At 36.7% G+C, this 22,416-nt stretch overlaps 3 protein-coding genes and 1 long non-coding RNA gene across 13 annotated transcripts; 3 read left to right on the top strand and 1 right to left on the bottom strand.

Annotated features, from left to right (window-relative positions):
* Positions 1-2,929: 2,929 nt before the first annotated feature.
* On the top strand, positions 2,930-9,216 carry LOC103401930 (mitogen-activated protein kinase kinase kinase 1-like). Of its 5 annotated transcripts, none has more exons than XM_029094451.2 (9): positions 2,930-4,117; positions 5,436-5,520; positions 5,698-5,760; positions 6,447-6,604; positions 6,817-6,889; positions 7,007-7,069; positions 8,133-8,243; positions 8,375-8,620; positions 8,777-9,216. In XM_029094451.2, the coding sequence occupies exons 1-8, from the start codon at positions 3,147-3,149 to the stop codon at positions 8,585-8,587; spliced, it is 1,737 nt and encodes a 578-aa protein (XP_028950284.2). In that variant the 5' UTR covers positions 2,930-3,146; the 3' UTR covers positions 8,588-8,620; positions 8,777-9,216. The 5 variants fall into 5 exon arrangements, with proteins under 5 accessions (XP_028950284.2, XP_028950282.2, XP_028950280.2 ...); XM_029094449.2 differs by having other exon boundaries at positions 8,769-9,216; XM_029094447.2 differs by having other exon boundaries at positions 8,753-9,216.
* Positions 9,217-9,809: 593 nt separating this feature from the next.
* Positions 9,810-13,648, top strand: LOC103401881 (uncharacterized). 3 transcript variants are annotated; one of them, XR_523974.4, is made up of 3 exons: positions 9,862-10,156; positions 12,097-13,158; positions 13,266-13,648. XR_523974.4 is itself a non-coding variant. In XM_008340595.4 (2 exons), exon 2 carries the CDS (start codon positions 12,111-12,113, stop codon positions 13,068-13,070), a length of 960 nt encoding a protein of 319 aa, XP_008338817.1. In that variant the 5' UTR covers positions 9,810-10,156; positions 12,097-12,110; the 3' UTR covers positions 13,071-13,648. The 3 variants fall into 3 exon arrangements, 1 of the variants encoding a protein (XP_008338817.1); XR_523975.4 differs by having other exon boundaries at positions 9,879-10,156; positions 13,272-13,648; XM_008340595.4 differs by having other exon boundaries at positions 9,810-10,156; positions 12,097-13,648.
* Positions 13,649-13,804: 156 nt separating this feature from the next.
* On the bottom strand, positions 13,805-15,122 carry LOC108169498 (uncharacterized). Its single transcript, XM_017322943.3, has 3 exons — positions 14,729-15,122; positions 14,186-14,347; positions 13,805-14,001 (listed from the first exon to the last, which is right to left on the bottom strand). The coding sequence occupies exons 1-3, from the start codon at positions 15,014-15,016 to the stop codon at positions 13,912-13,914; spliced, it is 540 nt and encodes a 179-aa protein (XP_017178432.3). The 5' UTR covers positions 15,017-15,122; the 3' UTR covers positions 13,805-13,911.
* Positions 15,123-16,212: 1,090 nt separating this feature from the next.
* LOC139192302 (uncharacterized) lies at positions 16,213-18,830 on the top strand. Of its 4 annotated transcripts, none has more exons than XR_011576348.1 (6): positions 16,393-16,624; positions 16,707-16,755; positions 17,488-17,542; positions 17,637-17,664; positions 17,811-17,850; positions 18,625-18,830. It is a non-coding gene; the product is annotated as an uncharacterized lncRNA (long non-coding RNA). The 4 variants fall into 4 exon arrangements; XR_011576347.1 differs by lacking the exon at positions 18,625-18,830 and adding an exon at positions 18,294-18,336; XR_011576346.1 differs by lacking the exons at positions 17,811-17,850; positions 18,625-18,830 and adding an exon at positions 16,213-16,346 and having other exon boundaries at positions 16,585-16,624; positions 17,637-17,734.
* The last annotated feature ends 3,586 nt before the right edge of the window (positions 18,831-22,416 follow it).

Genomic DNA, 22,416 nt, shown 5'->3' with positions numbered 1-22,416 from the left:
AGCTGTTAGTATATGTAGAACAAATGACATTAGTGTCCTATATTTAGATGTTCCATAAGAGCAACTCCACCTCAATGGGGTAGGCTGGGACAAAGCCTGAAAAATAGGCTGGACTACACAAAATACACTCTAGCCGAGCGAAATAGGCCAGCCCACAACCCAAGCCAGCATGTAGGCCGACCCAAAATGTGCTGAGCAATGTCCTGGCCTATGTGACATCACGCCGGCGTCAACGAGGTGCACTGAGTTTTTTTGGGAAACACATGCACATGGGCATGCGTTCCTGACAAGAAAAAGACCGCGAGGCTCGTCATTGCAGCGCAATAAAGGGGAGCGGGGAAAAGCCACATGGCGTGTCTTCGGCCGTTGGATTTCCAATGGTAAAAAAATTTTGAAATTCAAAACCAATGGCTAGTGACGTGGCTCGTTTTGGGCCGTTCAATTCCTAGATCAACGGTCCATGATTTTCGGCCAAAAAACATAAAAAAGAAGAAGAAGCAAACGGTCCGAATTATGACAGTTGGCCACGTGTCCAAATTTGGGTTGTTGGTTATCAATCTTTTTCAAATCCAACGGTCCAGATTAATTAACATATTAAAAATTATTACAAAAATTATTAAAAATTGTTTTAAAATACATATATTGACACGTGGCACGTCAGGATTAGTTGAAAATCTTATCGAAAATCTATCCACAAAATAGTACTTTCGGATAATGACACGTGGCGTGACAATATTGGTTGAAAATCTTATCAAAATCTTGGCTAAATTATTGTAAACAGATAGTGACACGTGGCGTGTCAGGTTTGGTTGAAAATCTTATCAGAAATCTACCCACAAAATAATACTTTCAGATAATAACACGTGGCGTGACAAGATTGGTTAAAAATCATATCCGAAATTAAAACTAATTTTTTATATTATTTTATAAAACAAATTAATAATATTTTTATACGAATTGACTAGACTATGTGCCATTACATTTTTTAGGGATGGAGATGCATTTGGCCAAGTACTGTTCATTGGGGTCGATCACTATTCATTTGAGTGAATTAAATGGGCTGGGTGCCAACGTATTTTTAGGGATAGACTTGCTCTAACAATTTGGTGCCCCATTTAGAGGTACCCCTACACACACCATTTGTATGCAATATAGTCAACAAACTCTATCAAGTATCAAGACTTTTTGTCTCTTTGTCACTTAGTATTACAGTTTAGTGAAATTCCTCTTCATTTGTAAGTGAGAGATCTTAGGTTCGATTTTCGCCAAATTATTATGGCTAGCCTATTGCGAGACTTAGTCTACTTCCCCACGCTGCACCCGTTAGTGTAGATAAATCGTATATTTTGAAAAAAAAAAAAAAGAAAAGATTTTTTGTCTTTTTATTTTTAACCAATTTTATATTATTGTTTTTATTTAATATGCTATTTCGTACTTATCAACAGCGTTGCGGAGAAATAGCTATTGGCCTACCATGGACTGGTACTTGTTTGTTTCTTTGTTTTGTTTTTATTTTCCAGACCAAACTAGAATTTATTTAATCGCAAAAAAAGAAGGGAAAAAAAAAAGCTATATCTTTATTTGGAATTGTCATCATCCTAACTAACCTTCCAGAATTTAAATTGCTTTTTTATTTCCACGGTAGATGTATCATGTAAAAAGCACAACCAACATATAATCAATTTTGCTATCATGTTTCGTTTTAATTGTTTTATTCAATATTTCATCTTTTTTTGTATTCGTTGAATCAGAAATGGCCAAATGCCTAAAAAGAAAATTTGAATTTCTCCATGGAAGGTGGAAAGATTATTTTCTTAAGAATTTATCTACTTCGATTGAATCGTTTTAAATCTTTTTTTTTATGTCATTTGCTTCAATTTTTCAATATATAAGATTTTGGACCTAGAACCACATGAGTTAGGTTGAACTGAAACTTGCTTCATTAATGCGATGAACGTCATTACCCAATTATAATCTATATATCATTTTTGTAAGACTACAATCTATATATTATTGAATAGTTGTATAAATATAACTTATGAGATTTGTGAAGCGAGTAGATTAATCAAACTTACCTAGTGACAAGAACGGGAGAAATCTATTATCTATACCATATGCCTGCAGCCATCTATATAAAATGAAATTATATTTTTATATTTCCAATTGCCAACTCAGGTTTGGAATTTAGGTGGATCTGGGTTGATTCTTAATGGGTTGCCCCAGCTTTTTTTTTTTTTTTTGAGAAACTGGAATATTCATTAGTTCAACCTAATTGTGTTCTGTTTGTCAGTCCAAGCTCAACAAATGTTTCCTCTAATCTTTTTATATAACTTTAGTTTAAGGTTTAGGCAAAATGGGGTTGGACCAGCCCAACCTGCACACCTTTTGTTGTTGCTAATACTCTGTGTTTGTTAGTTTAATTCGTAGCACAAATTATTATACATATAGCAAAAATTAGTGTTCATCGTGTGTGGACGATTTTGCCCCTGCTTGATTTGTTTTATTTCATTTCTGCCTTTTAAGTGCTTTCACTAACTCTCTGGCACTACTCCTGATGTACACGTGTTGGTAATCGTGGGGATAAGATATCTCACTTACAAGTAAAGTAGAATACTACTAAATTGTAGTACTAAGTGACTATTGTTTAATAATTTTAAGTTAAAACTTCGACCAAAATCATTGAAGACTATTTCTTAAGTTAGAAACTAAATTGTTTTGAGTTAAAAAATTAGATTTTAACTTCAACCATTAGTCTACTGTCACGCACGTAAGCAAGATCTTTGCGCGGACGTAGGGCGTACGCTTAAGAAACTGAGAGCCTTCTCAGAAAAACTGCAAAAAGCCCTAGATAGATCCTTGGCAAGTGGTCCCCACTCCGCCACGTGGCACCGCGTTTTCCCTTTTTTTCTCTCACCCTTCGACGGCGTTTACCAGTCTCCAAAATTCCCACCATCTCTCCTTTTTGGTCAGCGTTTACCGAAAACGCCCCCCAAACCCCTCCCTCCATTTTCTTGCTCTATTTTCTTGGGAAACAAACAGAAAATCAGCTGAGAAAATCAGACACAAGTCTCACTACATCGTCGCTTGCTTTCTCCGATCGAATTTCCCGCGCTGAGGTGGAAAAATTTAGATGGATTTAGCTCCCCATGCATCACATACCTCGATTATTCTCTCATAGCAAGGGAACGAAAGCTATGGATCCGAAGAAGAACCGCCGGAAGCCGAGGCTCGAGCGCCGCAATGCGGTGAAGCACATTGACTACGACGCTGCCTCGACGTCGTCCTCACTCGACGACTCGTCGTCGTCGGCGTCGCTCTACACGCGCTCGTTCGACCTGGACCGGACGAGCTTCCGGGTCGAGGGCAACGAGGGCGATATGGAGAGGATATACAAGACCTTGGGCCTCGGACCCGACGACTTCTCGATATCGGAGGAGGACTGGGTGGCCAGGAAGATCCGCTCGTCTTCGGACCGTCTTCCCATCTCCAGATTTTACGGGTTGGATAGTCCGGATAGTCCGAAACCCGACGTATTGAGGGAAGAAGTGGCTGAGTTGTCCGATAGAGTTAGGGCTGTTACTGTTGCTGCAACTGAGTTGACTCGGGCTGACTCGGCCGTTCCAAGCGGGTTTTATAATGTTGCAGCTGCTAATTCTGTTTCAGCTGGGGTTTGTGTTGGGATCAAGGGTGTGCGGCCGCCGGTGCTCAAGCCGCCGCCGTCGATGAGGGTTCCGGTGATCGACGACGGATGCTCGACTTGGGACATTCTGAGGGATTTCGCGCCAGAAGGCGCAGGAAACCCTGTGGGAAAGAGGATTGATTCTTCTTCTGCAGCTTCCTCTTCTGATGAAAAAGAAGAAGAAGAAGAAGAAGAAGAAGAAGAAGGAGAGGTTGGAGAGGAGGGTGCTGTGGAGATTGAGATTAGAGATACTGTGCCGGTCTCTGAAGGGTGTTCATTTACGACGTCGAATGATGATGATTCTTCCAGCACCACCACTGTTTCTCCGAATGAGAGAATTTCGCCGAATGGGAGGCTGAAGCTTATTATCACTCGCTGGGAGAAGGGTGACCTTCTTGGCAGTGGGTCTTTCGGGTCGGTGTATGAAGCAATTTCTGAGTAAGTGCTCAAAGCCCTTTACAGTTTCTTATTAATGCTTATTCTTGTATATGTATTAAGATTGGAAACTTCAATATGTTTAAGAACTAAGAACAAATTTAAAGCAACAATTAGTAATTAGGAGAAACAAATGCTTTAATAGCTTGGAGGGATAAATAATGATATAATAAGCTAGCTCAGGTAAGAAAGATCAGCGTTTGAAGGATAGCTTGCTGTTCTTGGGACTTGGGAAGTAGATAGGTGGAGGCTACATAACATTTGAACTTTATTTCAATTTCAACAAAGCAAAGAAACGAAAGCATAACTAAAGTGTTCAATGGTGATGGTTAAAGAAAGGTTTCCACTTGGTTTTGAAATTTATGTGATGGAAGAGTAAATAGATGGCCTTATTTGCCTTAGTGATACTAGTGATGCAAGACCAGCCTAGCTTGATGGAGTGTTCTAGATAGGAAGTTTGAAGGGCATTATTTATATTTGATTGGAAGAATAACTTATAGAATGAAGATCTTAAGACGATAGCTGTTCGAATATGAGACCTTGCTCCAATCAAGTGCTAAATTTGCACTAGTAAAAGCTTTTTTTTTTCAGACATATATTGCAATTCAAACGGTTTTTGATAAGGGATTTTTAGGCTTCTTGTCCTTTTTATGTTTCTATATGAGTCTTAAAGCATATCTTAATTTTCCTACTTCATGGGGTTTAAAGTGTTTTTGAGAACTACAAGCCAATATATCATGCCATCCTGGTGGAATGCAAATGTATGGACAACTGAGTTATGCTAGGAACCTTTTTTGCAAATATAATTCTAGGTGGTGAGTAGCAGATGTACTTGGGTTTGTTAAGCATAAGAGGAAGGTGATTCATATGAGAGGTTACGGTTGCTATGTTTTTAGAGATAGCAGACACCTGTTCTACAAATAAGCCCAGCTGAGACATACTTTTGGCTGGATCAGCTGTCTGGATTTTTTTCTGAGCTTAAGCCCGATAATAGCTTGAACCTTAGGCCCAAGCTTGTTTTGTTAGGAAATGAAATGATTGAGGCTTTGTGGTATCGTCTTTTCTTTTAATAGGGGAATGGGAATGCAATTTCGTAGTTATTTTATCTTTGCCACTTTGACGTAGTTATTTTTATCCATAGAACCTTTATCCCTATACGTTTAGTTTGATAACTGTATATGAAAATGAATTAGTTCTTTGTTTTGCTGCAAAGCTTACCTAATGAATTAAATAGTACAAATGTGCTTTGTAAAGAGCGACTATGCTGCATCTTTCCCTTATTTGAGATATCCTATTGATTATGTTTTTCCTTTCCTCCCAGTGGCGGATGCTTCATTGCTGTCAAGGAAGTTTCATTGCTTGACAAAGGAAGTCAGGGAAAGCAAAGAGTTTATCAACTTGAACAGGTGACAGATGCTTTTGTTGTGTCTGGTCTTGTGTCCTGGTTTTGCATGTCAATACCCTGTTATTAAGTAATTGATTCAGTTATTATATGTGAGTACAGCCTAGGTTGATTATTGTTTCTTGCTGACATACTTTTCCTCATTTTGTGTTTCCCTGTTTTTTTTATTTTTTTCTTTCAGGAGATTGCTCTTTTGAGTCAGTTTGAACATCATAATATAGTTCAATATTATGGCACCCAAAAGGTACTCCTTTTTATTTCCTTGTTCTTGACTTGAATGTATGCCCCATGTTTTTTTGGTCATGCTATGCCCCCATGATGAGTATTTATGCATGTCAAGATCATCTGTTCAGTATATAAAATGCTACAAATTCATGCCAGTATAACTTCTTTTTTATTTATATTTGACAGTGTCATGAGAATGAGAATCATTGATGTTGGTGTGCCCAACTACAAAAAAGTCCACCTTAATGTACACAAAATATTCTCATACATTGGTATATTTTGTCTTTCCGGCGTGGAATTTTTTATATGCTATCGATATTACTATCTTTTATTTAGTTTTCTTATTTTTACTCACATACAAATTGATTTTAGACATAAAATTATACTGGCCACGGTGTCATGTATATACCTGGGGGGTTACCGGTTAGTTTCAGCCACTTTGGCCATACTATTTGATGGTCTTCTTTGACTCCAAAAGTATTAAGCATTTGTAGTATCAACAATTGTAGATATATTGGGTGTAAGCTTAAGCATTTCTGACCTGTTTCATATTGATAGTATATTACATTGTTTGATTATGATTTACTCTAGTTTTCCCATAGCATACATTTACTAATTAAGCATTAGATTGCTCTTGTACTTATCAATCTAATCTGGTTCTAAGCACCAGTATCTGATGTATAATTTGCTCAATGGTTGTTGTAGGATGAATCAAACCTTTATATCTTTCTGGAGCTTGTAGCTAAAGGTTCCCTTCAAAAACTCTATCAGACATATCATCTTACAGATTCTCATGTATCTGAATACACAAGACAGATCCTGCATGGACTGAAGTATCTTCATGACCGAAAAGTGGTTCACAGGTAATTCATGTCACAAGATATGTGTTTATTTGAAAGTTATATTATGTGGATTATGTTTTCCTATTCCACCAATGAGCCATTTCATGTCAGGGTCATCCCATAACAGAATGAAAATAAAATAGAAGTGGCTGTGCCATCAAAATGTTCATTCCATGCTTTGCTTCTGTAATTTTGTCTGCATCCATTCTCATCCATTTGTTTCGTGTATCAAGGGACGTTAAATGTGCAAACATTTTGGTGCATGCAAATGGATCTGTGAAGCTTGCAGATTTTGGATTGGCAAAAGTTTGTCTTTTCATTCCTCGAAATCTTTGCTGTTTTAGTGTTTTCGATATTTGCAACTTACAAGTGATTACGAACTATTTTTCTCCTAATATTTTTTGTTGCATCCTTTTTTTCCAGACTATCCAAAATATGAATGACATTAAATCTTGCCAGGGGACTGCATTCTGGATGGCCCCAGAGGTTTGCCTTTACATTTTAATTTTAATTTTGGTTATCAAAAGTTAAAAATATTAGACTATTTTGAATGCTTATGAGCTCTCCTTTTCTTTTAATCGAGGACATAAAGTACTTCAATTTGATACTGATGAAAGCTTGTTGTACAATCATGGATTGCTAAATTTAGTGGTTATTGCAGGATGATTTTCCCAAAGTTTTCTTGCTTCCTGAACCCTGATGAAATGTTAATGTGTTTCAGTCAGGTTGCTGCATTACCTAGTATAACATTTGCATAAAACATTGCTAAATAAGTAAAGTATCAGGAGTCAGTTAAGTGAATATTTTGAAAAAGAAGATGGAATTTTCAAATGTGCAGTAGAATAGCTTTGTTACTGTGATACGATGTGCTGGCCTTGGGCTAATTCCTGGCTGGTTTTCCTGCGTGTTGTTGATGCCCCCACTGGTAAACTAAACTATCTAGAAATGTTTTTATTTTTTATTCTGAAAGCAGTTCTATGTATTTGCTCTCCTCTTTCCCTCTCCACCATCACGCCTGTTCTCACTTTCCTTTTCTTTGTTCTCTATTTTTATTTTTGTTTCTTGTGAACACAAAAAGCGAAAATGCTAATGAATGAACCCTGTACTTTTTTCTGATTTCTACCCTAATTAAATTTTCTCCAAGAACACAGCTAGACACGCAGCAATATTATTCATTGATTTTCTTTTGTTAATTAAGCTGAATTAATTGAAATAAAGTACGGTAAGTTACAGATATCCTATATCTTTTCTCATTCTAAAAAAATATCCCACATCTTGTGTCAAGGCTAGAAAATTTTATAGCGATGCCTATGGCTTATGATAGTTGTCATGTTTTGATGCATCTTGCAACTTGAATGTTTGCCAGCTTCTGTTTTTTCTATATATCACATCACATGGAGTATCTTTTTCAAACATGTAGGCGGGATGGACCTAGTTCTGTTTTTGAAATGTCTAACCTTTGAAAAGGCTGAATATGTTGATACATGCATGTTATAGGCTGTGTCCAAATTTTATTCGAGGATTTCTCAGTCATCTTTTTCTTCTGCAGGTTGTTAACCGAAAGAGCCAAGGTTATGGGCTTCCAGCTGATATATGGAGCCTTGGATGCACTGTGTTGGAGATGTTAACTGGGCGGGTTCCATACTCTAATCTTGAATGGGTTTGTGCCAATTTCATTATAAGTTGTACTCTTTATGGTCCGTGCTCTAGTGATGATGACAATGTGTTGGATGGTGCATCTCTTTTGACCTCTAATTGTTTCTGACATAGTCTCTTCTTGTGTCTCAACAGATGCAAGCGTTATTTAAGATTGGTAAGGGGGAGCCCCCTCAGGTTCCTGATTCTCTTTCGAAGGATGCACAAGATTTCATCCATCAATGCCTACAAGTTGATCCAAAAAAACGTCCCACTGCTGCTCAGCTCTTAATTCATCCATTTCTTAAGAGACCTCTTCCCACGTCTTCTGGATCAGCATCTCCTTATCATCACCGGGGGCCCAGCTGAAAACATTTGTTCAGATATAAGTTGTGATATAAGGTAAAAGATTGGATTTGTGTTCCACTGCTTCATATTTGTTGCTCACTCTTCCCGCGAATGTAAACTAAAAGAAAATACTTGTAGAATCCAATGCTTTCACTGTTTAGTATTTTCTTTGCTTTTTGGTAACAGCTCTGTCCAACGCTAGAGATGCAGGACATTTTATCCACGTTCTGTAACTTGCTCCGGTATCCAGTGTTCAGCCATCAAATTTTGGCTTACGCTAGTAGAGTGCATTTGCGTTCATCAAATTTCAAGGTCGTCACAGGATCTGCTAACCCCCATTGGGTCCACACCTCCTTACTCCGAAAATCTTGCACCGTGGAGCGAGCAGTCTAGTAAGAAATTATTCAAGCGCATTCGTCTGTTGTAGGATGTGATTTTCTTTTGCCCTTATTTAGATAGGTGTTTGATGTCCCGTGTTTTCTCCTTCTAGTTCGAAAGTAAGTTATTCAGTGGGTGAAAGATTTGTATTAGCAAAGGTTGTTGTAGTTAGATTTGTAAGAAATGGAAAGGAATCGCGATGTGTATATAATTTGTTATCGACGGTGTTGCAATTGGCAGGCGTATATAATTTGTCATCGACGGTGTTGCAATTGGCAGGCTTACGTAATACAATCTGTATTCTCTGTGTATGATATTTTACTTAGCATACAATTTAGTAGAGTACTTTCCAAGCAAGTTTACTAAATTGTATGCTAATTACAATATTATACACATCTTGAAGCAACCAAGAAAAAGTCTTTATATTCGTGGAGATAGAATAGCCAGCTGTTTGGGAATCAGTCATCAATTTAGACTTTTTTATTTTTTATTTTGTGTAACTTGGAAAACCAATACAAAACATTCCAAGGATTTTTATGCATTTTCAACTTAAATCATTAGTCAATGTTGACATCAACTACAAACATCTGTAGAGGCCAGTTCAGCGCTGGATGTTCGAATTGTGGACTGTGAGAAGCCGGTTCAGAGCATAGCGGAGTGCATACAGCATAGCGGAGGCGTATGCACTGCTCAACCGACCTCTCACGGTCCGCATGCAGACATGCCTGCACTTTCTTCACAGGACTAGTATTTTTATTTTTTTATTTTTTTATTTTTTATATTTGTTTCTATCACAGGACTAATATTCGGGTCTGGCTGGGCCCAGCACACACTACAAATGGACTCTCTCAGAGACTCAGAATTTAAGCTTTGTGGGCCCAAATGATTTTCAGTTGAACCCAACCAAAAAGCCTGCGGCTTCATCGTCGTTTCTTCATCTGTGATGCAGATGACAACATTATGGTGCACCACCAACCCCATCGATCGCCGCAACCATAAAAACCGCACGCAACTCCCTCTCTCCTCCCACGTGACCCGCCAAAATCGGACCTTTCACTCTCCCCCAACCCTCCTTCCACCACCCCTCACCTCACTTTCTCCGCCTCCACATTCCTACCAAATCCATTACTCTCCCTCCTCTCTCTCCTCCCCACCTCCCCCTCTCTCTCGCCGTAATCGCCGCCGCCTGATTTCCTTTCCGCCGCTTCCCAGGTACTGACTGCACCCCACTCCTCCGCCGATCTCAATTTTCGCGCCTTTCTTCGATTTCGTTTTCTAGGGTTTTAGTCTTCCCGTTTGCTTTGTCTCGATCGTTGCGAAGAACCCTTTTGCTTTGTGAATTGCTCTGTTTGTTTCTAGGGATTTCAGATTCATTTGTGAACGCGTACGTAGTATTACATGTAGATTTGCATTTTCAAATTTTCACTGCTTGTTCATGTTTTTGTCCGTACAATTTGTTTCTAAAGGATCTCGGGTTGCATAAACTGTAAAGTTCAGGGCCTTCAGGCCTTTTGCCGGTCAAATTAGGTTTTTTAGCTTTTATCAAGCGATTGATTACAACTTCTGATTTATTTATGTGACATTTTGATCCTGAAAGTAAATGCATGCTTGAGTTTTTCGTCTTTTTCCCACATTTTTGGAAGTGTTTATTCGAATAAGTGCTAGTTTAGAGCAATTTAGTCAAAAGATGTAATTCTTTGCGTGTTTAACCGAAATTGCGGGCGTAGGAGTATTAACTAACTACGGTATCTCATCAATACTTCTGGGCACACATAAGTTTTAATGTTGGTTTATAATCACTTCTAACCTAGAAGAGTCTATAAATTGCAGAAGTGAAAACATAGGAAATGTTTGTTTGTTTGTTTTTTTGTTTTTTTTGTTTTTTTTTTTTCTGTAGTGCCTAATGTCTGAAAGGATTTATTTTTAGGGAATGGTCAAATTATTGTCACTTGTAACTTTAAACTGATCCATATGTTTAGATTATTTCTAATTCTGAATCCTAATTGTTTTTACAATCATTTCATTGTTTTATCAGCCCTGGCATGTGATGCTTCAGATGATCATTTCCACTTGTACCAAAAAAAAGACGAAGATATATTGTGCTCATATTATTGACTATTCCCTATCTTATTATATTCTAGTAAGGATAAGCACAAGCTATTGGTATGCAATTTGATGAGGTTTTAATAAGGAATACAAAATCGGGCCGATATGGGATGAGAGTGGACTGTGGAAGAGTGTAAAAGACTGAATCAAATAAACATGAAGTATTCTGTGATTATTATGGTATTCTTGATGTTTAAATCTGTAATAAAAATTGTATTATATGAGTGGTATGCACTTATATTTCCCATGCAGAGGCTCACAGAGTGAGTTCTCTTAACAATATGACAGCTACTAAATTTGCTAATGTCAGTCAGTGGAGATTTCGTCGGATCTCCATGAATTTGTTGATATTTTTTGTTCCCAAGTCATGAAGCTAGGCCAGCCAGATCTTTACAAAGATCTGTTTGGAAATTTTTATAATTTTATCTTGGATACACTGCAAAACTTTATTTATTTATTTTAAATAACCCCCTCCCTTTTTATTCACTGGGGTTTGGTTGCTGCATGGAGAAAATTGTGCTCGTTTGATCTCAGAATCCCATGTTGTTGTCCATTTTACTTTCACTTCTTCTGTAATCTGGTTATTTTTTATGTCTCAATCTTACCCGCTAAATAAAATGATGAATTATGGTTTGTAAAGGGTAATGTAAACAAATTGTATATCGAAATTGCAAATTGTCAACAGTTGAATTGTTCTCACTTGTCAACTATAGTTCCTATGATTTTGCAGAAAATTCCTTTTGCTTTTAAAACAAAAAAAAAGAAAAAAATTGATTTTCTGTATTAAATGGACTTATGTTTTCAAGAATGACACCACACAAATAGCATTTTGGACTTTTCCCTTTTAGGGACACAATTGTTGGATGTGTTTGATACATGAAGTCATTAAGGAGATCTTAGCGTCAATTTGCACATTTGTTTTGTTGTGCATGAGATGTATGCAAGCAACCTAGTTTGTTTACTCATCTGTTATTCTTAGAATGCTGAAGATTTGTAAGAATAATATCCTTTCCCTTTCTCTTTCTTTTTCTCTTGTTGGATTTCAGGTTGTGTTTTGTAAATGGCCAAAGTTAACAAGTTGCGACGTAAACATGACTCCCGAGCTGTAAAGAAGATCCAGCATCCATTAAAGGTTCTTAAAGATGTACATTCAAAAAAGAAACCTCACAAAGCAGTGGAGAAGAAAGATTGGGAAAATGTGACATGTTCGGTCTGCATGGAGTTCCCTCACAATGCTGTTCTCCTCCTTTGTTCCTCTTATAATAAGGGCTGTCGCCCATATATGTGTGCCACTGGCCATCGCTATTCAAACTGTCTCGAACAATATAAGAAAGCGTACACAAAAGCATGTTCAATTCAAAATTCTCAACCATGGAATGGACTGATGGATAGTTTAGGTTTCAGTTCAAGTGAAGGGGAGCCCAAGGAGAAGACAGATGTACCAGAGCTTTTATGCCCGCTATGTCGGGGGCAAGTGAAGGGTTGGACAGTGGTGGAACCAGCACGACAATATTTTGATGCCAAGAAGAGAACATGCTTGCAGGAAAATTGCTCATTTGCTGGAACTTATAAACAGCTCAGAAAACATGTTAAGGCAAAGCACCCATTGGCAAGACCCCGAGAAGTGGATCCTTTACTTCAAGAAAAATGGAAGAAGCTTGAGTATGAGAGAGAGCGAAGTGATGTTATCAGCACAATAGTGTCATCTACTCCGGGGGCAGTGATCATGGGGGATTATGTGCTGGAGCCAAACCCTGATGGCATTTACAGTGATTCTGATTCGGAGCTAGATGATGACAGCGACTCAGATGATTTTGGATTTGGTTCATTTGATATTGGTGGTCTCTTCTCACGGCGCACGATTTTGGATGAAAATGGTTTTTTGCGTGCTCCGGCTTCTCGTTCTGCCTTTGCACCTCGACGTGGTTCTGTTCGAGGCAGGGGAGTGTTGCGAAGGCTTGTTGGGCTTAGAGGTGGGGCCGTGCAGCGTAGAATTAGAGAACCTGGACGATTCTTATGATTCAAATTACCCAAATGTTGGGGAGACTGCATTCTACTTGTGCGATTTTCTTTTCAATGCATTCACCTCATTGATGCACCTTGTTATGGTATGCGTTAGAACTATTGTCATTTTCATTGGAAACTTAGGCAGTTGAACGCGCTTTTTTGGTTTCGAATCATTGCTTCTGCGGCCTGAATTGCACGCTGTGATTAGTGACAGGTTGTAGGAAATGCAGATGGCTGGGCATAAACCCTGGATACTTGAGGGCAGTCTCGTGTTCAATATTCCTCATAGGTTGTATTGATCGGTTATTCTTTGTCTTTCAACAGGGGTGAATAGTGTGCCTTATTTTATCTTCTCTTAAATTCTGAATTCAGTGACCTACCGTGTTGATTCTTTTGCCAATTTCATTTGTAGCTGGTGTACAGCTTCTGGAAGAATAATGTATTTCCTGATGTGAATCACCAGGTGGCTTTAGGACCCCTCCTTTATTTTGGACCCTCTGTTTTAGGGGTTCCTATGTCACAGCAAGTAGAATCTACTGTATTTTTCTGCTGGGATGTGAATAAAATGGAATTGATATGATATTTTCAGTATGTGTGACCTTGTGATTTGCAAGTAAGAAGAATTGACTCCTATTCCGTAAGGAGCCAAACTGTGTTCTTTTTACACGTATGTTACGGATTTTTGTGCAATAACTTCCCTTGTTTCGAGTATTTTTGACTTAGCAAGATGTTTAAAAGGTCTACACATGGAGGAAAAAATGGATCTTAAATTTTACTTCTGTAACAGACAGGGCAGGATAAGTGGGTTGAAAAAAGACATACGACCCATTCAAGCAAATTAACATTAAAAACTCTCAAACAGCATGATAATTTCTCTCAGCAACTTTGGATCCCTTGTCGCAGCTCCAGCCAGATATACCCCTCAGCACACACCTTACCTTCCTCTGCCCAAACACACCAACAAAAACAATAACACCTAATTTAACATTAAGGATAATCCCATAACAAATTTGCTTATGCATAATGAAACAGAGAAAGGAAAAGAGAAATTGGCCGAAACGATCATTTCTCAAATTTCAATTGCTGAAATGAAGCAGAAACAATTTGATTAATGTGTAAGCGATTTACCAGAAAGTTAGAACTTGTTTCTGATTCGGCGGACTTGTTGTTCCTGCCTGTGATGGATTTGGGATTGCAATATACGTCTACTTCTGGTACTAAGCGCTGGTATCTCCATCTGGTCTGTGTTCTTCTGAGTCTTATTGGAGTTGTGAACCTTTTGTTTCCCACCTACCAAGCACACACGAATTTCAGTTCAATAATTTGTATACTCAAGTGCATTTCTACTACGGAGAGTGATTGGCCTGTACCAGATACAAATCTACCTACATTGTCGATACCAAATATTAAAATGATCGATAGAGCAATGCTAGATACGTACCTCAGTTTTGTAATTTATACGTTCGTATGAATTCAACTATGAGAACTGATATCGACAATATAATAGGTACTATAGACTGATCTGTTATATTGTCGATGTCAAATTTCAACAATCTATCGATAGAGATCAACAATATACCAACTACCAAATATATATATCAATGGAGTATCGACGCGAAATCAACAATGCACCAACATTACCAAACAATCTATATATGCATGAAAACTTACCCTAGGCTTATGCCATTGCACTTTCTGGGAATCACCAGTTGTTCTTAGCTCTTGAGAATAAGCAAGGAGTCGAGCTCGGCGATCATGGATTCGTGTTTTCGCAGTCTGATGAGGGTTTTGGGAGCTAGGCTTGGGCTTTATCTTCTTAACATGATCATCAGTTTTCTGACGGGACGAATCAGACGGTGATGGTGTTTCAACATAGACAGTGATGATGACTTCCTTCTTGTTAGGCCTCTCTCTTGTGCCATTGTTCTTCTCCTCTTTCTCCAACTCTTGTTTTGCCATGGATTTGGGATGTGCTTTTTCTTGTGATTGAATTTAATCCATTCCCTTTGTCATGTTAATTAACCTTTGTTTTTTTTCTTCCTCGTAATTAACCTTTGTTTTTGTTAATTAACTGTTTTTGGAAATATAATTTCTAATCATCAAAACAAAATAGTGACGGAAAAAATTGATGCCTATGCACCATGGTTCGGATTCAATCTCCACCGATTCCCTTCTCTCGTAACAATTAATATTTTAACCCATTAACGCTATCGTGTATAAAAATAAAACAATAAAAAAAAAAGACAAGTGTTACACTGAAGCAACAAAAAACAAATATAAAACTAATAATTAACCTTTAAAAAAATATTATTCCTCCTTCTTAGGCATTCCGTTCTTAGGGTGCCTAAGTATCCACCGTAAGGCTTTCCTCGTTTGAACCTTGCGGGGCTATGCCATCCTCTAAGGTGATGTACCTAATATATTGAACTCATATAGAAATCACACTTTTACAATTGCCCGAAAAATTTGAGTGTGATACCGGTATATTGAACTCATACTAGTATAACAATAGTGTTATAGGTAACAAACTCATGTAGGTAATTGAGTATCACACTCACTCAAATTACTTGAAAGACCTTATAAGTTACCAACCTTTTATTTCTTTTTCCCGTTAAAATATACTAAAAAAGAATTATGTTAACTCACCAAAACCACATTCTAAAACTGTCGTGAACTTTAATCCAAATTAATTTTGCTAAAAATAGAATACTAATGAATTCGTTTCGCAACAAACTGACAAAAATGCAAAGCTGATATTGATAAAAATAAAATAAAAAGGAAAACAGTATAAATCTTCTTCAAAGGTCAAAAGGAAAACAGTATAAATCTTCTTCAAAGGTCAAAAGAAAAACATAAATTTTCTTCCCGAATATAATTGACAAAACGGTAGCATTAGTGGATTAAAGTAATTGGACATTTTAGTCAAAATAGTTTTTAAGATAGACATAATTCCTCACTTTAATTTTGAGATTTAAAATCGATAGAGCGGTCCCTGAATTTGTCCATCATCAATCATTTTGATCCTCTAATCGCTATTAAATAAGGATCAAAACGATAAAAATGCTCTTAATTTAATAAACAATAAGACAAAATGATTTGATAAAAATTGAGAATATTTTTACCATTTTTTATGTAACAGAGATTTTTCATGGAGGAGCAAAATGATTGACGGTGAAGATACACACTCAGGACCAGTTATATCAAATTTAAATCCAGTGTTCTTTTTCTTCTTTCGGACAGCGCCGCTCGCCTGCCTTTTCTTCTTTGGCCACGCGTTTGTGCATCCTTGGTAGGTTTTATTTCGTTTGGTGTTCCCAATTTTCTTTGGCTTTGGATTTCTTTTTTTTGGCCTATATATTGCGTTTGCTATTGTTTGTTTGTTATATGTGCTAAATTTTTGGGGGTGAGTTGGTTTAGACTGATAGGGAGTTTTAGGAGGATTTGGGGTGTTGTCAAATTTTTTTTTTTTAATTAGGGTGATTGTACTCTGAACCCTTGCTGATCGTTGAAATCGTTGTTTTGTACAGTTATTTTGTCATCGTTGTTCTTGCTGCACAAACTATCGAGGTATGTTATTCAATCGTATATTGTGTATGTGTTTTTTATGTTGTACGTTTCTGAGTTTTGATTTCGGTTATTGCGTTTTCAGACGTGAATCAGAGCAGCTTCCTCAACCTCAAACGCCAATTCACACGAAGGTAATCTCAATTTTGATTTATTCAAAGTTACGATCTTTAAATTGGAAAATTAAATGAATTGGGGAGGTTCTTTGTTCGCCTGATTGGAGCACAAGTTTCAATTAGGGTTTGATAGATGTGTTGGGGTATATTCACACCAAAGTAATCTTAATTTTGGAAATTGGAAATATTGTCCGTAAACCCTATTTACCGTTCTTCTGCTGCTGCTCTGTGATATTGCCCATAAAATGCATAAGTACCAGCTACAATGATGCTGAGGAATCTTTTTACAAATTTATTTACTGAAACTGAAATTTACCTCTAAATTGTGATCAAAGAATCTGAAATTTTATCAGTGAATTGGAGATTAGAAATGTAATTCTTTTATAATTATTATAAAAAATATTTGAATTCCTAGAACTCTTGAAATGAACTCTGTTTCCTTGATTTGGAAACAAAGAAATGGAGTATGTGGGAGGTATGGCCATGCCTGTGATTCTGAGAATTTCTGATCATGCAACAAGCTGTTGATCTGTCAAAAACTGAAGTCATGAATAATCCTGAATTTATTTTCTTTTTTTGGACTCTGTTCGTGAGCATGTTGCTCATTGATTATTCTCAAACATTCATAAACTTCCCATCTAACGTAAAATTTGTGAAATCCGATCATGTGAATACTTTTGCCAACTTAATATACCTCCTTTTGATTTTGGTTTTGTGTTGAATTTTACTATCGTCTCCCCTTCATCTCAGGAACAAAAACTACGATTTACATGCCTCGATTTGTTACGGTCTAGGTGAATCAGTGGTAAGCTGATGTCCAGTTTTTCCGAAGAGCTTTTTTGAGTTTTTCAGCCGGTTTCTTATTTTATTTTCCGTTGTTTTTTAATAAAAAAAACCAGAGCCTTTCCATGCTCAAGAGCTCCACAGGTATGTCACAGCTCTTTTACATGTTTCTGCTTTGATTTCCAATACGAGGTTAAAGCCTTTGATTAACAAATTTCCGTTGGGTAATTTGATTTCCCTCAAAGACATAAATAAATGTGATTTCTTTGAAACTTTGAGTGCTTCCATAGACAGTGCCACGAAGCTGCATTCATTCGACTACTTCTAAAGGTTAGTTTCTCCTTTTCTTTCAAGTCGTCTTTAGTTTTTCATCATGGAGAATGGTTAGCTTGCTTTTATCTTTTTACAATAGTTTGTTTTGATCCTATTATATGTTGCTATGCATTTTTCACTTGCATGCCTTTTAATTTCAGCTGTCCGCGGAGAACATAGTTTAAATATCTTCTGCACTAAGTGTAGTTGGCTGTTAATTTATTGAACCAATGGTACGTAGGGTCTGCAAGAGGTTAGGTCGTAAAGGGATGGCTCGGGATGAGGTTGTTAGGATGGTTTTAGGGGAGAGAGTCTTTTGTGTAATCATTTTATCACATGGTAATCGTTTATTAGACGTTGAATACATGTTAAGTGTATTTTTTCAGTTGTTTGGATGGTCCTTTTATAATATAGGTGAGCCTTATTTAAATAGATGTGTTTGTATATTGTGTTTTGTTCAGGTGGATGAAACAAATTAAGAGAAATAGCAATTTGTTTTTTTTCTTTCTTTTCTGTTGTGCTTTGTCACTCTTTGTTATCAAATTGCTTTCTCACCATGTCAAAAATTAACAAATTTTTGTTAATATATAATCCTTTTCCAAAATGGTGGGTGGAATGAGCAAACGACTACGGAAGAACAAAGAACGAACTTTGAGTGGCCAAATAGTAATTAACATTGTGAGGAAATAAAAGTTTAGTATCTTTTTGTTATCAACACGACAATTTAGTTATATTGCTCTTTACTTATAAGTGTAAAGTTTCATATTTAATTCATTTGATTGATCTTTTTAGGCGCGTTTACGTAACCGTAATCAAAATAGAGGAATTGGATTGAGAATGAATTGAATTGAGGAGAAATTGGATTGAGGAGGAGTTAGAATCAAATTCCTGTTGAAGCTGTTTACTTAAATATTCTGGAATTGGAGTAAAAATGAAATGAAGTTCATATATTCACCTGAATCGGAATAGAAATTAATATGATTACTAAAATGCCCTTATTCTTTTTTTTTTCTTATTTCTTTCCCATATTTTTTTAATAATATTTTCATTAGTTATTTTTATTAATTTGATTAAAGTGAAGAGCTAAAATGGGAGAGAGAGGGGGTTGTTTATATGCTGGAAATGGTGAGGCGGTGAGTCAAGCGAACAGACTCTCATAATCACCACCCCTCACTTTCATCTTCCCCAGCAGAAGATAAAAACTCCTCCCTCCCCTTTACCCCCTCGCCTTCATCTTTCCCACTCAACCTACCCCATAATCACCACCCCTCCTACTTGCCAAGTATTTCAATTTCAAGATTTTCTAGGTTTTGAGTGATTTCTTCACTGGATTTGTGAGTTTATTATCTGGGGTTTTGGGTGATAAATTCTTGAATTCGATTTGGGGGTTGGGTTTTGTGAGGTAGTGGCAAGGGAGTAAGGCATGGCTAAACGGGGAGATGGAAGGTGTGGCGTAGGCGATGAAGGTGTGGCGCATGAGCGATGGAAAGGAGTACTGAAGGTGAAGGGCATTTTGGGAAGAATAATTTGATCCTGGATGGAGCCTTCTCCTCGGAATCCAAATACTACCTTTGTCCAGGTAATTCAATTCCGGCGATATCAGGAATTGAATTCTTGGTTTTACGTGAGGCCCACAGAACTGTACATTCCGCATAAGTTGGTAAACCGAGGAATAATCAGGAATGGGGAAACCATTCCTCCACATCCTTTCCCCATATGTAAACACGCATGTTTATCTTAAATCTATCGGTGAACAAACAAATATTAACTATGTATGAGAAAAGAAGAAAATGATGACCATTGCTCCAAATAATCAAGGCTGAGATTATCACTTCTCATAATTCTGATCCGTCTCGGAATGTATATTCATTTCATTTTAAGGTTATAATATTAAGAAATTCACTGTTCTTCAATGGTATTGTCGTTTCCATAATTATTTTTTAACTCTTACATAACTACTGTAGCTAATTACTACAAACTCAACTTTTCTGGTGTTAATCAAACTCAGACAATGAAGAAAGTTTATTCAGATTCTCAACCCAAGTAAATACTCAATTCCACTCACTCTTTATTTCTTGATACTTTTGTTTCTGTTAATCAATATTATGCTACTACAAAGTTTTAAACTTAATGATTATGCTCAATTTATTTTTTATAATTTTTTATCCATAATTATCTATATGCTTTGTCATCCAGCAACAACGTGCGGACATCACATCCTAGTATTTTCTATTTATCAGGCATATATTATTAGGAAATGATGGTCACACACAATTTTTGCTTCTCTAACATATTTTTTTTATTTATGCTCATCAAATTGAATAAATTAAACAAAAGGAAATATAAGATGAACAAAAATGTGTATAAAAAAGAAAGAAAGAAAGTGTAGTTAACATTTTTTTGTGTATTTTTGTTTTAAAAAAAACATTTCTTTTGTATTTACTATTGGGCTTTAAGCGGTCAACCCACTGGCCACTTCGGAGTGGAAACTGAATTTAACCTGGTTCCAATATTTAGGCCCAAGTGAATGAGGATAGCCCAGGCCCTTTGAGCCATTGTGGCAAGAAGTTTAGGTCCATTTCATGGAAATCGGGTATTAATATGACCCGGCCCTCCTAAAGAGAACATATCTTAAAATCTTTCTCATCGGATTTCAAACTAGCAAATGAAATTAATAGCAGAAAAACAATGCTGAAAGTAACTAAATCTATTCACCAAGTTAGTTCACTAGATGGCGATGTCATTACGCGTGTCATTACTACATATTTTCTATTTATTAGTAGGCTAGCTTAAAGAAATTTTTATAAACAAAGAATTTTCACAGTATCAGATAGCATAAGAAAATTTTCACAAGGTAAGCTAAGAATTTTTTTTTATTAAACAAATATGTGTCAAAATTCAAACTTGAAACATATATGTACAAAAAACGATGAGGAAAATGGTGTAAGAAAAATAGATGATTTGGAAATTGTGTTATATAATTTTATATAATTAAACTGAGTGAATTAAGATTAGTGACTAAATAGATGGTGGATTACATAATTCGAAAATTAAAGAAAATTACATGTAAATTTTTTTTTCCACCGAAAGCTACAGCTACCTGGGCAACCCATGGGTAGCCTTTAACGTGGCTCTGCCAATACTTGGACTGAGTTTACTACATCATTTTGTGAACAAATTTGATAGTTGCAGCACTACTAAACAACCAGTTTTGTGAAGGATTTGGCTTATGATATACTGAAAAACACAATCAATTAGGCTTTTAATTTAAAAATATGAGAATTTAGTTGAGAATAAGCTTTTGGTGGTTTGCTTGGTGATGATGAAACACAACGTAATGGTTTTCATATTTTTTTTCAGTAACGGTGTAACTGGTGATGAAAAATAGTGTAATGAGTCCCCACCACCGTATTACCCTATAAATGAGGAACAAAGATCTCCAATGCATTGGAAATTGAGTTCCTAGAGTACAGGGACTCACCGAATACTTGAGACATGTACCCAAATATAAGGACTGTATATGAATGAAAATGGTGGAGTCCAACAAACGTTTTGAGTGGGAAACGAGGCTCATCACATGAAAGTTTTTGTGCAGTTGTTTGCCAACTCTTTCCACACACGCAAGTATAACTTTAATCGCTAGACAGCTGCTGACGCAGCTGCAGACATGGGTCTTGCACTACATGTTTCTTCTTTCTTATTTTTTTTTTAATTGTTAGAAAATAAATGGGCTATATTAATCGGGGGTTTTAATACACAAACCTCAAATTTAAGACTATATGGACTTTACTATTGGAGGCAATATTTCTTTAGAATATCTCCAATGATGTCCCTAAATTTTTTCCTACCATCGTAAAAACCTTACATATAAGGTCAATCATTCTCCAATGGGCCAAAAATGGAGTCCGTAAAGCATAGGGACTCGCCGGAGTACTCAAACAAAACCCCAAATATAGGGACGCTGTAGGGACTCTCCATGGGGGTGAGGTCCATGTTCTTATAGGAGTTGGGTGATGTGATTGATGCCACACCACATGAAGGAAAGGGATCCTCTCCAGATCCACTTTGTGGGGATCCTAGGGATCCCCACATCATAGCCATTCATCGTATATCGTATAATCAATTTTCGTCAGATACTATTTGTGTTTAATTTTAAATAAAAAAATCAAATAATTTTTAATCGCACGATACACAATAAATGGCTACGGATGGGATCCAATTCCCCACGTGAAGAAGCGTGAAGCTGTTGTGTGACGACCCATCCCTAATTTTACAATTTTTTAAATTTCAAAAGACCATCGACTTTCGTTGAGCGTCATTCGTGATGTGTATGGCTATCATTTTACCATATTCTCGAAGTACTCAACGCTACGAACGCGTAGGCGCAAGCGAAATCGAAGTCAGGGTCACGATGGAGGTTTTATCGAACTACAAATATGGATAGTGCTTTTGTAAAAATTACTAATTATTATTGCACATATTTCTTATAATTATTATATTATTATTTTAACATTTATTTTGTTATGATATTATTATTTTAAAATTAGTTGAAAGATGAGGAAGGGAGAAAGAAATGGATGAGAG

This window comes from Malus domestica, chromosome 15 (genome assembly GCF_042453785.1).
Source record: "Malus domestica chromosome 15, GDT2T_hap1".
Taxonomy (NCBI): Eukaryota; Viridiplantae; Streptophyta; class Magnoliopsida; order Rosales; family Rosaceae; genus Malus; species Malus domestica.
This window is presented reverse-complemented; position numbering and strand designations above follow the sequence as displayed.

What these genes read in the sequence shown, in the direction of transcription:
- LOC103401930 (XM_029094451.2), top strand. Translation starts at nt 3,147, where the DNA reads ATGCATCACATACCTCGATTATTCTCTCATAGCAAGGGAACGAAAGCT. An exon ending in GACCGAAAAGTGGTTCACAG is followed by an intron (nt 6,605 to 6,816) that starts GTAATTCATGTC and finishes TCGTGTATCAAG; the next exon opens with GGACGTTAAATGTGCAAACA. An exon ending in CATACTCTAATCTTGAATGG is followed by an intron (nt 8,244 to 8,374) that starts GTTTGTGCCAAT and finishes GTGTCTCAACAG; the next exon opens with ATGCAAGCGTTATTTAAGAT.
- LOC103401881 (XM_008340595.4), top strand. Translation starts at nt 12,111, where the DNA reads ATGGCCAAAGTTAACAAGTTGCGACGTAAACATGACTCCCGAGCTGTA.
- LOC108169498 (XM_017322943.3), bottom strand. Translation starts at nt 15,016, where the DNA reads ATGGCAAAACAAGAGTTGGAGAAAGAGGAGAAGAACAATGGCACAAGA. An exon ending in TGCAATGGCATAAGCCTAGG is followed by an intron (nt 14,348 to 14,728) that starts GTAAGTTTTCAT and finishes TGTGCTTGGTAG; the next exon opens with GTGGGAAACAAAAGGTTCAC. An exon ending in AAACAAGTTCTAACTTTCTG is followed by an intron (nt 14,002 to 14,185) that starts GTAAATCGCTTA and finishes GTGTTTGGGCAG; the next exon opens with AGGAAGGTAAGGTGTGTGCT.